This window comes from Palaemon carinicauda, chromosome 18 (genome assembly GCF_036898095.1).
Source record: "Palaemon carinicauda isolate YSFRI2023 chromosome 18, ASM3689809v2, whole genome shotgun sequence".
NCBI classification, from domain to species: domain Eukaryota; kingdom Metazoa; phylum Arthropoda; class Malacostraca; order Decapoda; family Palaemonidae; genus Palaemon; species Palaemon carinicauda.
This window is the reverse complement of record NC_090742.1, coordinates 68,008,462-68,023,638: the sequence shown is the minus strand read 5'-3', so window position 1 is coordinate 68,023,638 and position 15,177 is coordinate 68,008,462. Positions and strand designations below refer to the sequence as shown.

Here is a 15,177-nt window from a genome sequence, read left to right as displayed (position 1 = left end):
TACACGATTCCCCTTTTCCGCGATCGCTATTTTTCAAAAATAAATTTTCTGTATCTGAGAGGCTGTTCAAAGTTCGCGAGTCAAGCACTACAAAATGTAACAAATCTATTGTCTTTTTAAGTATATTGGTAGCCCTAAATACGGTGATTTATAATAAATGTTACAAAACAATATCAACATTACATTTCATTAACATAATTTCATAATGAATAGCCTATTTAAGGATAAAATTCCACATCAACAATGAAATCAACTGTTAACTGTGCGAGTCCAGCTGACAAAATGTAAACAGAAATGTGGTTACGTTCTCGGCAATCTTTATCTTTCTCCAACCTTATGATAATTGTAATGGTAGTGTTAATGATGGTATATTAAAGCATTATTTTTGTTTAGTACAGTATATTTAAAAGCCTTATTTTTCCCTCTGGGCGTTCAAGGTTTTCACGAGTAGACTGGGTTCGTTTATCGGCAGTGAATAGCCTAAACTTCGGTAACGAGTCGTCAATATTTTGTCATATTTTAAACAGTATACATTTGATTTGCAAACATTGGTTTTGTAGAGTAGACGGTAAAATAAAATCTAGAGAGAGAGAGAGAGAGAGAGAGAGAGAGAGAGAGAGAGAGAGAGAGAGAGAGAGAGATTTGATGGCAGAAATCTCTCTCTCTCTCTCTCTAGATTTTATTTTACCGTCTACTCTACAAAACCAATGTTTGCAAATCAAATGTATACTGTTTAAAATATGACAAAAGATTGACGACTCGTTACCGAAGTTTAGGCTATTCACTGCCGATAAACGATAACAAACCCTTTAATGCAAACTAACTGTATCCTTTGATATTCCTCTATATTTATCACGAATTCCTTCTATACCTCCTCAGACACTCTTATTTCAAATATCTAAATTATTCTTATCACAACTAACACCATCTAGTCATTTTCATTCCATTATATCTATTATTCCTCTGGATCTTATTCCCTTTTTCCTTATTCTGTTTATTCGATGGGATTCGTTTTTCCCTTTACCGTCTTTCAGAATCTATTTTTAGCCACTGGCAACCAAATCCCCCCTTCCCCCGTCTCCTACCGTCTCCCCTGCGAGTCCACCCAGCCTATCTCATCAATCCCCCCCACCTTCATCCTCCCCTGTTCTAGGTCTGTAACCTTCTGCGTCATAATATATCTCTCTCTCTCTCTCTCTCTCTCTCTCTCTCTCTCTCTCTCTCTCTCTCTCTCTCTCTCTCTCTCGTTATACAATACTTACAAATAGATGAAGAAACCAAAATCAGTTTTCTTGAAGTGTCAATTAAATACAAAACGAAAAAATTATACAGTGTATACATCCATTTCAATCATAGCTTAAAATACGGTAACCGATTTCGTCGGCAAACCACTATTTTTTAGGAAACACCATTCTATTCCAGAAAACTTTTACTCTTTAAATGTCAATTGCGCTATAATAAAACATGTACTTATGTTGTTAAATTTCGGGTGTGTTTTAAAAATCAAGTATTGCTAACTTATTTTTGTTTTACTTTTGGCTGTGATCACATCAGCTGATGTCTAGCTTCCGCGCGAATACAATAACAAAGAATTGTTTACACCATTTCTTAACTTATTCAAACCATCTATACAGTTAATATTACATAAACACCAATGTGTTATAACCTATCATATTTATTGTTTAGTACTTTAAAACCATCCCTCTCTCTCTCTCTCTCTCTCTCTCTCTCTCTCTCTCTCTCTCTCTCTCTCTCTCACATCGAACGTTATAGCGGTAACCTAATTGTTCGGTGACTTTAAAAATAGGCCTAGTACTTTCTTCTTTTACCTTTTTTGCATATGGATCCATAATTGAGGTGGGTACAAGTTGACTTATAACTGAAGTTAGGAAAAGTATTTTGGATATGGAAAGGACAATTATCTTTCGTAACAGTTTAGAATTATCGTAAGTTATCACTCTGTCATTAGCGGCAGTTTGCTATTGTGGATTAAACGCATAAGGAAAAAAAAATTTCCAGCTTTGCTACGAATTTAGGAATTTATATGGATACGGTAAGTAAAATATTTGTAATAACATGATGTTTACTAAATGTTTGTAATATCATTAGTTATGACTTAGATCAAGTGTATTTAATGCATTCGTTTGTTTATTATGATCGAAGATGGAGCGTAAACAAATGGAAGGTTTCCGTTTCAGGCGGCATCATAAAGAAAAACATTTCATAAATGGCATTCATTTCATTTATTTGAAAGTTCTAATAAAAAATAATTAGAACATTGGTAATAACAAATTCAACATATAATCTATACTTGGTAAAATTGCTGTCAATTCAAAAACACAGATGTATAAATGTGTCTGTTTCTTCGTTGTGATCAGAGATAAACGTAAACAAAACATTGGTTGTCGTTTTCTATTGTGCTTTTTAGCGTGTTTAGTAAACGCATGATATAAAATTGCCTTTATTTTGATAATTCTGGATTTTCAATCATACAAGCTAGTCTATAGAGTGATGGTTTTGCTATTCACCAGTTGTATTATACAATAGATATGACAAACATTAAAATTTGTCTGTATTTTGGGTTGTGTTATAACGGGAAATATATGGTGTTTACACCTATCCTGGTTGTAATTTTAACCATTTTTCAAGTTATTAGAACTTTAAAGTATATTAAATGTTTTATTTACTTACAAAAACAATTTGATATTATAAAGAAATACAGTATAGTACAAAGAAAGTATTGGAAATGGGTAGTAAACACATTTGAATAGGCGAATTGCTGGTTGCCATGGCCGCAATGGAATTATTTCTGTTAGTTGTGTGTTTCGAAATTCGCGATTTTCCATTTACACGAGGTCATTAATCGACCAAATTCTCGCATAATTCGGGACCCTACTGTACTTCACCCCTTATGAGGGAGAGTAGCTTCCTAAAGGCCTAGTCATTCCTCGTATGTCCAAAAAATGATGAAGGTGGGAGAAATACTCACCCTTCACCTGAAATTTGGATCCACCTGACAAAACCTAATGTAATATTAAGGGGGGTGGCTGGCTTATGCCATTTTCTACGAATAACTTTGACATACATACCACTTAATAGGGTGACTTAGGACATCTCCAAATTGCATAGGATTTTTTACTCGGACCTTCCTGAAAATTGTTTTTCAAATTCTATCTCCTCCCTCGATATTCAATATTAAGACATGTGATTACTACCCTATATAGATCTGATGTAGACCTCCAATTAAATAGTTTTTTTTTTTCTAAAAGTAATTTTTTTGCTAGATATGAATTTTTTCACTTGATCACTTGGTCTGTGCCATTTTTGGCCCTTCAAGTGACCAAGCTGTTGTGGCCCTGTGTGATCTGACCAGTACATGGATTTGCACAGGATATGGTACAGATTGCAAACCATATCTTTCTGTTAAAAGAGGAGAGATTGCTTGAAGCAAGACAGAACTACTTCCTACTATTCTTGGACTACTACTTATGAGAATAATTGTCAAAATCGGACAGGGAAGAGGATACCTTCACAAGATAGCATGTCCTTACCCCTAACCCATTAGGAATTGGGTGTTTAGCCCTAAAGGACCTATGCAAACAGCAGTCACTATTGCGCTTGTTTCAACTTGCCGGCTGATCCCAAAGGTACGAGTCAATGTGGAAAGTAAAGATTGGTAGCTGTTACAGCAATCTCATGACTGCTAGCCAGCCCCACAGGTATGGCTGACATGTGAGCTTTGCTGGTTATTCTCTGTAATGGCATGAAGGGTACCATGAATGATACCAGACAGTACGTTACTAGAGATCGGTCCGAGGCAGGACATTTCACCTGCGACTGATGAAACAGTAGTGGCTGTAGCACCAGGTTCCAGGTTGTTAATCAACCACGTAGGAACCGTTGAGGCGTGAGCTCCATATCCATAAAGCAGTGCACAAGGAAAAGAAAAAATCCTATCACAACAATAAAAAAATGTGTAAATGTCCCACCTTCCCTTGGTCTACAATGCTGCTGTTATGTCTGAGTATGACCACTTACCTACAACCATTGCCAGTGGTAATTATAACACCAGCTCGCATTCAACCTGACTGACCCTGAAGGTACTAATAACAGGTGAAAACCATTACCCTCTCCCAAAGGAAAAAAGATTGCTATAAGTACCAAGGGGGGGGGAGGCCTTCTCGCACAAGTAATCTCAAGAAAAAGTGAGAGAAAGGAAGGATAAGAGGTTGAGAGATAAGGAAGAAAATAAGTGAACTCACTCTACCTCCCCTTGCTAACTATCCTTCCTTGCTGTTACAGCAAGTCATGGTCTTGGCAACTGATAATGACTGGACTCCCTTGCAAGAAGCAGCTACAAGAGCTTCCTCTACTGCACTACATAATACTACACAGGGGACTTGTCACAATGGGAGCATTGTGAACACCTATTAACACCAGGGATAACCATTCGGGGAACACTGTCAGCAAGAGGTGTGGCTGCCAGAGGACTACTTTTCACACAACCTCTAAGAGAGCCTAGTCTAATGACTTGATGGCCTCAAACTACAATATATTAGAAATGATAAACTTGAGTATAATAAAGATTTGAATAAAAACTAACAAATATGTACATGACAATGAGTATTTAATGAATGGGGAATGTAACCACATATAAAATGCAGATGGCCATGGAAAGAAAATTTTTTACAACTTACCATATAGCACTCCACTCCATTTGAACTCTGCTGCTGGTGTTAGACTAAATTTATGCGACAAATGTCTTTTCTTATCTCTTTCTTCATTGTGCTGAAGTTTGTTGAGAGCCAAAGGATTAGACGAATATTGATTCACATAACTTTTGTACTTTCCATCACATCCCAGACGATACCACTTAGCTAAGGATAAGAAAGATTATTTAAGTGCTGAGGTAACATCTAGAAATAAAATTGATAAAATTTAATCTAAATAACTATTCAAATCAACAATTTTACATCACCATTGATTAGGTATCTCATTACCTACTTTAAAAACCATTAACATTTCTTATTAGCTCAGTGATAAAAATACCAGACTAATATAAAAAATACACGAATAATAGATCAATTTGAAATGGCCCCCACTGCTATGGCAATACTGTAGCAAAATCTGAAGAATAACAGTCTCAACAGCATTGCCTATACTTTTAATATGACATATCGCTCGTTTGCGACAACGTCGTCATAACTCAAAAATAGCTATTTTTCAGAACCATTTTAATCAATTAAAACACAATCATATTATGTTATGTCGTTAGGACATTTAGCGCCTCTAGCGATCAATTTTTTTAGCTTGGAACAAACATTTTTTTGAGTAATGACGTTGTTGTCAAAAGCGAGTGAATTATATGAGCAACTAAATAATCTCTTGTCTAAACTAAACTTCTCAATCTAACATTAATGAAAATATTTTAATAATTAAGAGATATGTAAAGATGTTTGGCCCTTTATATATAATACCATGAAGCAACCTAAAAGCTCCTAAATATGATGTTTTCTAATACTGACTTTGTTAATGTTAAGAAAAATTAGTTCGGTCTACTTACTGGAACTATTCATTTGGGACATCTTGATTTTTATTTCTGTTAGTAAACTAATACTATCTATTTCCTTCTTGCATTTGTCTTTATTGTCTTCCGACAAATTTTGCTTGGAATCTCCCGATGCCGATTTTTCAACTTTCACATCGACAGTTTTACAAGTGTTATTTTTCGATCTCGACTTGAACGTATCGATCATCTCCCCCGTGACGGGGTCTAGCCTCGACACGTGACCGATGCTGTCATCTTTACTATCCTCTGGTTCTTCTTTTATCTGAGAAGTGTCAGGAGGTTCTTTGACTTTATCTGGGTCACAAGGTTCTTCCTTCACGTCCACCTCTTCTTTTATCTGGACAATGCAACAAAATAAATTATGGTACTCCAAGTCACAGTTACATGTTACAGTAAAGAAACATTAACTCAATATTCAATTATACCTAAGTCTCAAGCTATTAAACTAAAAAAAAAAATAAAAAATTCAACATAGGTATTGAACATACCAACTTCATTCTTAAGCTCTTGTTCTAACTTTCACATGTGTGCATCACCTGTCTGCTTTTCATGTAAGCATGCATGGAGGTAACAAACCTGAGAGTAACATACTTATTGGACTAATGTAATGAGAAAGAAATTAGGTATATCAAATGCGTCTCTTGCCTACCCAAATAATAAATATAAAACGTTATTTTTTACCGAATCATATTTTTTCAATTTCAATTTTTTTTTTATTTCGGTTCTCAACATATTTTGAGAATTGACAAAGCTTTATAATGCACGATTTTCATATTTCTAAAGCAATAACTTTAAAGTTTCATCCTCGTATTTCTTGTTTTTATTTAAAATCCATGTTTTTCTACAAAATTTTAAGCCTTAAATATTTGAAAAATCTTTAAAAAGCAAAATCTTTGTGGTATGTGAAGTTTTATTCTTTTTGTTCTATATCATTAATATTTAATATCAAATAATGACTTTTCCATCTACTTGGAAGCGATGGACTTTGGAAAACATGAAGAAAAAATATGTCTACTTAAAAGCAAATTTGGGGGAAATAGTTTCTACTATGCAAACAAGTAAGCTTAAAAATGACTACCCCACTCCTAAGATCTTAGTATAATCCACATGGTTGCATATAGTACTCTGGTTATTTGGATCCTAAAAACACAATTTAGTTTAAAAAATTTAAGCTAATAATAAACTCTTACCTCTTCAATCAGTTTGTCTGTGCTTTCCTGTTCTCGTTCAAGTTGTTTTTCTTTCCTTTCATCAAACCTTTTATTTACCAAATCTGGAATACAAAATAGAAAATTATGAATAAAAAGGTTGCACTCATAAATATTTACCGAGTCAAATGTAATAGACATTCTTTTAAAAATTGCTAGTAAAATATATCACTATAAATTTTGAGAGAAAAAAAAAAAAAAAAAAAAAAAAAAAAAAAAAAAAAAAAAAAAAAAAAGAGTAACAAACAACTGACTTCGACTTCTCATTTCACTATTTTGTTGAAAGATAAATGGCTCTTTCAGTCACGACACGGAATAACCGCGGAGGTAGTAGCAGTAGGGGGATTCAGCGCTATGAAGCTTCATCTATGGTGGATAATGGGGGGAGGGTGGGCTGTGGCACCCTAGCAGTACCAGGCGAACTCGGTTGAGTCCCTTGTCAGGCTGGGAGGAACGTGGAGAGGAGAGGTCCCCTTTTTGTTTTATTTGTTTGATGTCAGCTACCCCCCAAAATTGGGGGGAAGCGCCTTGGTATATGTATGTATGTATTTAATATTAAGCCTGTTTTGCAAAAATTGAAAGAATTTTGATGCCAACCATAAGCGTCAGTTCCTATATGGCAATAATGCCAAAGAATATATGAGTACCAGCATTCCTTATTGCCAAGAGATGAACACCTGGTGAATTCTAGTTTAACTTTTCCTAAGTGTTTATGATAATCCTCTAGGTTTAGATAACATGGATTTTGGGATGATTTTGGTCTCTAGTAGGCAGCCGATTAGAATTTTTTCCGTAATTAGAGCTTTTATTTTATTTTTTCAGTCAGTGGTGCTTTGGTAATTTTGGTAACTGTACAGTAGGTCCTGATACCTTTTTATCACTATATCCTAGTGTATGTTCAAGGCAAATTCTTCACTTACACCTACAAACATTTTAAAACATTAAATATTGTTTTCCTGTTAACCATTTTCCTGATTTACGACTTTCTTCTCTTAATGTAAACAAGGAACAAGCCATGACTTTCTCTAGTCTGTCTTTCTGAGGATTAACTTTCATAATCATCTATTTCAGTAAGCTTCATATTGCATTGCAATTGTCTGTTAGGGTTATTCTATCGATTATAACCAAATTAATTCCTTACAGTGTTTATCTAATTATGAGATATTATTTTTGATAAATTGAAAAGGAATTGTTCTATAACAATAGCATTGAATGTTAAAATTGCCCAGCTGATTTACAGTACAAATTATTAGAAAGTTCACAAAAAACATCCTTGGAATTATGTTCCACTTGCCAGTGAGGGGCTGTATTCTTCAAATTCTACTGACTCTTCCAGCATAATGTTTCACAAATGAATTTCTCTGAAGGACGAACCATGCATAGAGGATGCCTGCTTCCTTCTTATTGTTTCATGTGTTGATCCTTCGATGACGTTCAAACATAAGGTCTTCCAGCTATCTACCAATGCTGCTCCTAACCAGTTCAAAAGTTATGCCAAATGGCCCCTTTTCCCATTGCCTGTGCAACAGACTTTGCAGCTACAACTCTTGATCATTTTTGCTACCAATACCAACAACACTGATAAAGGATGACCTGTTGCCAACTAAAACTCCCAGCCACAGACAAATTGATCCAGAAACATCAATAGATATATCAGTTCAAGACAACGATACTGAATTAGATATTCTTAAATATAATTTACTACATTTTAGACCTAATCCGGTATACTTGGCAATCAACAGAGCAAGCTTTAAATTACACCCACAACCATGTATGATGCTGTTCCTAAGCAATTACAGCTTCATGTAAATGTAATCAGTTTGAAGCCACTCAATTTCAAATGAACATCACCCTTCTAACATCAGCAATCCGAGACATTTCACAACCAAAGAAACCAAGCAATTCCAATATCAAAGAACTGAATTGCTCCAATACCAGTTATGATTTGATTGAATTTGTTTGTTTTGGGCTATACAGTATAGGCTTGCACTAGGACCTGTGAGCCATTCAAGGCCCAAGTGCATCTAGGGTAATACATTCATAGGTAAAGTTAGAAGAGGTTGGACAAAGATCTGAAGCAATCCAGTACCACAGATGGAGTCTCCCTATTATGAATATGACCTACAGAAGGGCTAAGGACCAAATCTGATCAAGCTACGTAGACCAGTCGATACATTACACCAAGTCACTTTGAAACCAATGAATACAAGCTGTTCCATCATTCAAGCCAGAGTAGCTTTACTTTAATCATTAGAGCCATTTTGGGACTATGAAAATATGACCACAGTCAATATATTTATTTTGAACACAAGTTGTAACCTCGAAGCAGAAGTCGTTCTTCAACTGAGCTTTTGGTTGGAAGAGTAAAAGCCTTTAAAGGAAATATTTCATGCCATGTTTTTCATTTCCTTTATTTTCAAGAGAATTTGATAATGTAAACGACTCATGCTATTCCACAGCGACTTTGATCAGGATGAATCAACATTCCAAAGCTTCCATGACCAAGCATGAGATGCTGTGACTTACTCTACCATCCAACACTCCATTTACCCAACGACACTAGATATTATGAGGCAAATCATTACCACTCACCAACATTTGATTAGTTGGTCCAAAGCATATGCCATTACAGGTACATCATTACCAAATCACTTTTAAGAACTTTTAATTTTTTGGATGTCTCACTGGGGTTGATTATCAAAGTGGGTACGTCTCTATGGTGGTAATCATCTTTAACCTTGTGTTGTTGAGCTTTCCATCATATATCTATATTGCTAAATACCAGATACATAAGGTTTTGCATGCACATAGCATTAGGGCTGAAATGCCCAAGGATCAACTACTGATCATTCCAGTCTACAATCCTCCAATCATCCTTGATTATATAGCTAGGCCTGAGAGATTATAGCCTCTGTTTCCTCCCTCATTTGGAAAATACTCTATTAGCCATTCTTTTGAGACTTGCGTAGTGAAGGGATGAAGGTCTCATAAGCAAGTCTGAACAAGAGCAGTAATGGTCTCTCAACCTTCAGTAAGACAAGCTGGTGCAACTAAGGCTTCCTCATCCATAGAAATAAGGCATCAAATAATTAGTGGAATTCTTATAAAAAAAAATATAGTTTAATAAAAATATGATTTTTCACTAGCAACAGTATCTTTTTTAAATTGAAAAGAAATCTTACCATCTTCAATCTGTAAACATGTTTTCCGAGTCCCTTTGTTTTCCTCGGTGAGGGACTCTGTAACAGCCATATGCCTTTTCATTTCAGGAAAAATTTCATGTAATGTATTGCACAGATCTTCTTCTAAATCAGCTGGATCAAGCATACTTTGAATTTCATCCAACTGGGCTTGTGTAGTATAATACCATATCTCACCATCCTCTGATTCTCTGCAAAAATGAAAGAAATGTTGTTAGATAATTAGAATAACAGAAACAGTTAGATAATTAGAATAACAGAAACAGTTCCTGTAATCTATGCAAGATCTATTGTCCCCTATAGTTACTTATCAATATCTACCTGTTCTAACAATATACTTTTTCCTTTCATGCCTAAATTGAATACATACTGAGGTACTTTTCAATCCTTCACATAAAATAGGTGACGGACTTAAGTACTGTAAATGTAAAATGCACGAGTGATTAACCCTTTTACCCCCAATGGACGGACTGGTACGTTTAACAAAACTCACCCCTTTACCACAATGGACGTACAGGTACGTCTTTGCAAAAAATCTAAAATTTTAAATAATTTTTATTTTTCCTAACATACTTACCGAGAACTACTTTTCTTGGAGTCACTTGGTGATCTCTCTTTCTCGACCAAGGTTTATGGCGCCGTTACCCCCCTACTCCGTTCTCTATATAGGCCTACCCCCGCCGCCAAAGAATGCGCCCCGAGGGCAGGATTAGGGCAGGTCATTGCTTCTCTGGGCCATTCTCGTCATTAAGTTCGTCGTATAGCCCAACTTGGCAATGGAAGGATGGCACTCGGGGACGGAAGGGAGGGCCATTACCCGAAAAGTAGTTCTCGGTAAGTATGTTAGGAAAAATAAAAATTATTCAAAATTTTTGATTTGTTCCAACACAAATACTTACCGAGAACTACTTTTCTTGGAGACTTATACTTTAGGAGGCGGGAGTGCTATTCTGACACTTGACTCGGCACGTAGGGCCTAGAGGGCTATGGAATGCGGGGGCCTATCAGAGTGCGGGATTGAGGGTAACTGCGCAACCTTACGCTATTATCTAAGATTTTACCTCTTAAAAAATTCTTCTGACGATTCCCTCCGGATGTAGTCGCGAAGAATGTGTTCATCGTTGGGGACAGCCTCTGGCCTTACCGCTACACAGCCTGGAGGGCGGCCATGACTGTCCCAATGGAGAACCCGTCCAAGGATTTCCTTGAATAACCCTTGAGGTAGTGGGCAGTAAAGGTTGACTGGTGCGACCAAGTGCCTGCCTGTAGGATCTGCCCCACCGCCATGTTTCTCTCAAAGGCCAAGGGGGTGCTCAGACCCCTGATGTCATGGGTCCGGGGAGTGCCTGGCACTGCCATTTTATCCTCTTCATAGGTTCTAGCGATGACCTGTCTCAGCCAGAAGGAAATGGTGTTCTTGGAAACTTGCTTCCTATTAACACCTGTGGAAACGAAGAGGTTTTTGATACCTGGTCGGAGTGAGAGACGTCGAATGACAAACCATGGATCTCTCCCACTCTCTTATCGGACGCCAAGGCCAGCAAGAAGACGGCCTTGAGGGTGAGATCTTTGTTCACGATATCCTTCAAGAGTTCAAAGGGGGAACGACACATCATCTTCCGGACCTTGCCTAAGTCCCACTGGGGCACCTTTCCCGCCTGAGGGGGGGCAAGACTGCTCGAAGCTTTTGACAAGCATCGCTATGTGTCTCGAGGCCCCCAGGTCGCTGCCCTTCAGGAGGAAGACTTGGCCTAAGGCAGCCCGAACCCCTTTTTATGGCCGGGATTGACATCCCTGCTTTGTCCCTGAGAAACACCAGAAAATCTGCTATGTCTGGGACAGAGGCCTTAAGAGGTCTAATGTGCCTCTCAGAGCACCACTTCGCGACGGAGGTCCATTTTGTCTGGTAGACCGCGGTTGACGACTTTCTCAGGAATAGAGACATTCTCTTAGCCGTGGAGGAAGAATATCCTTCTTTCTTTTAGATCCGCAAACCACTCTCTCTCTCCGGCCACCAGGGCGCTACCAAAGTCATCTTTAGGTTTCGGGCCGTCTTTACTCTGCTGAGCACTTGTCTTATCAACGTGAAAAGGGGGAAAAGTGTACACATCCAGATTGTCCCACTTGTGCTGAAAAGTGTCTTCTAAGGATGCTTTCGGGTCTGGTACAGGGGAGCAATAGACTGGGAGTTGGGCGTTGAGGTTGTTGCAAAGAGGTCAACCACCGGGGAACCCCAGCGTTGAATGATGAGCTTGGCTATTCCTGGGAGAAGGGACCATTCTGTCCCTACTATGTGGCCCATTCTGCTGAGGCCGTCGGCCAGAACGTATTTCTTCCCGGGAATGAACCTTGCTAACATCACCCCTTGATTTTCTTCCACTCAATCTAGACTCTCTATGGTGAGATCGCACAACTCCTTTGATTACAAGTACCCTGCTTCTTTATGTATGCCACTACCGTGGCGTTGTCGCACATCCACGCCACGGTGTTCCCCTTTAGCAGACTTGCGAAGTGTAGGCACGCCTTCTGGACTGCTTCCAACTCCAGGACATTGTGTGGAGTTGCCTCTCCCCTTCCAACCAGGTCTCTCGTGTCGTTTCGTCGAGGGGAAGGGCTCCCCATCCCTGGTTGGAGGCGTCTGTGAACAGTAGTAACTCGGGAGGGCCGGTCCTGAAGGTCGTCCCCTTGAGTGAGTTCGACTGGCAATGCCACCATTCTAGGGAGGGTCTCGTGTCTGGAATGACTGGGATTAGCACCTGCTGCGAATCCGTCTGTCACCAGAGGTTCCTGAGATTCCATTGGATGGATCTGAGCCTTACCCTCCCTTGGGGAACTAGGTTCTCCAATGAGACCAGGTGACCTATCAGCCTCTGCCAGTCTTTCGCCCTCCTGGGGTGTTCTGACAGGAACGGCTGACTAAATGTGCCTGAGGTTTCTTATCTTATCCTCCGAAGGGAAAATTTTCCCCGAACGATGTCTAATGTCATTCCCAAGTAGTTCATTCCGGTGGAAGGGGATAGATTTGACTACTTCGGGTTGATTACGCTCCCCAGATCCTTGCAAAACTGGAGGAGACTTCTCCCTTGTCCCTCCAAGAGGACCATTGAGGCGGAAAGAAGCCACCAGTCGTCCAGGTATCTGATAAGGCGGATGCCTCGTTCGTGAGCCCCCACTGCGACAGCCGTGAAGACTCTCGCGAACACTTGGGGCGCTGTTGACAGACCAAAGAAAAGGGTCCTGAATTGCAGGATCTGGGAACCCTATTTCACCCGGAGGAACTTCCGACCCGAGGTGTGGACCGGAATCTGGAAGTATGAGTCCTTGGGGTCGATGGTCATCATATAATCTTTCTCCCTCAAGGACAGCAGGACTGAATTCTGAGTGTCCATTTTGAAGTCCGTCTTCTTGACGAACCTGTTGAGAGCTGACAGATCTATAACCGGTCTCCACCCCCGGGTCGCTTTCCCCACCAGGAATAGGCGACTGTAGAAACCTGGCCCTGGGAGAAGAACTTCTTCCATGGCACCCTTCTCTAGCATGGACGACACCTCCTCTTGAAGGGCGGTCCTCTTTAACGGGTCTTTGGGATCTAGCCATTCTATCCGGTTGGCCGGAAAAAGCGGGGGTGGTTCCGTTAGGAACGGAAGTCTGTAGCCCTTTTTTAGTACGGACACTGTCCAAGGTTCTGCTAATTGAGCCCTCCATGCTTGCCAATGACGTCTGAGGCATCCTCCAACCCGAGGGTAGGGCGGGGATAGGGGGCCCCCCACTCTTATCTTCTTCTAGAGGGGCGGCCTGATCTGTCTCTCCTAGAGGCGGAGTAACCCGGCCTGAAGGAGCTTGAGGGCGCTGGAGCTCCCCTGCGGGGGGGCTGAGGCGTTGCGGACCAGGAGGAAGAGGGGGGGCTTCTCTCCTCGTAGTGCTGGTAGAGGCTTGGGGTGTCGCGGCACTATACGAGACGGACCTCTTATAGAGCGGTCTCCTAGGAGTCGTAGGTGTGGGGACGTTAGCCTCCTTATTTTTCAAGACCTTCTCCATTATGGCTTCTAGTTCCTTCCGAGGAAACAGAGACTCTCCCCACAGGGGAAAGCTGCGAATGGCTCGCGTCTCCCTGTCTGGTACCTTCCAAGACACCTTCGCCAGAACAGTGTCTCGCTTCCAGGGCACCCAGTTAGCTGTTAGTGCGAGAGACTGATATGTCAATAACCTAAGGGTTTTACCCCCGGAGGTAACGAGGTCCCTCCGTAGGCCTTGCTGGACGGGGTCCTCGGGGTCAAAGGAGGCTTGTACAGCTCCGCAGGTGTAAGCCCACCAGTCCAGCCAAGAGGAGACGTTTACTAAGTCCCTCGACATTTCTCCATCATGGAGGCTTCTGCTGGCGAGAACCAGACTGGGGCCGAAGAGGCTCTACCGTCTGAAACGCCTTGACTAAGGATGTCTACTGCTGACCCCACCTTAAAGGTTGGGGGACCCCGCCATTGCTGGCCACTACCTTGCCGACATACTCCTGCTCTAGGACTAGATCTCGGGTTAGAGGAAGTGCTAGGGGCGTCTTAGGTTGGGAGGAGTCTGCATGATCCTCAAAAGGCTTGATTTCCAGGAAACTTCATCCGTAGTCGCAGGTTCCGGTACTTGTGGTGCCTTCTGAAAAGGTTAACCACTCTCCTATAGACGGAGTCCTCCGTCAGGGAGCCCTCCTCTCCGTCCGTCGAGGTCTCGGCTTGGGGCCGGGGAGCTGGGTTACCGGGCACGCCGACTGGACGTCTAGCTCTTTGGGGCCAGGGGCGCCGTCCTGTCGAGGTACTGGATTTCATCAGCGGGGACGTCCGCACCAGGGGCCTGGGTTAACGCAGGCAACACTGGTTCAGCGGGGACTCTCGTCGGCCCAAGGGCTCTGGGTGCCGAGGATGCAGTTCCCGTGGGCTGACCCGACAGCGGGAACCGTTCCTTCTGACCCGAAGGTCGCACCAGCTGGGCTGGTTCGGCCAGGCCGTCCGACAAGAAGCGCGTTTCCCCCCGCTGGGCGTGGTTAACCGGAGGCTTCGGGGACTTACGCTTACCTGTAGAGTCCTTTCTACGGCTTGATCTCGAGGAGCCGGGTCACCGGGCACTCCCCGGGCGCTTCGGTTCTGGAATACCAGGCACTCCCTTGCGGTGGTACCGGTCTTCCCCGGCGGGGAGCTCCGCACCAGGTTCGGGG

The 15,177-nt window shown here is 41.1% G+C and overlaps 1 protein-coding gene across 1 annotated transcript in view; it reads right to left on the bottom strand.

The window, feature by feature from the left end:
* The window catches only part of E(bx) (nucleosome-remodeling factor subunit NURF301 E(bx)), a 120,752-nt gene that overhangs the window by 62,081 nt on the left and 43,494 nt on the right, over positions 1-15,177 (bottom strand). The window contains exons 4-7 of the mRNA XM_068392490.1: positions 9,960-10,168; positions 6,760-6,842; positions 5,564-5,906; positions 4,698-4,877 (exon numbers count right to left, since the gene is read on the bottom strand). Coding sequence (XP_068248591.1) covers positions 4,698-4,877; positions 5,564-5,906; positions 6,760-6,842; positions 9,960-10,168 — 815 coding nt within the window. The remainder of the gene's footprint in view (positions 1-4,697; positions 4,878-5,563; positions 5,907-6,759; positions 6,843-9,959; positions 10,169-15,177) is intronic.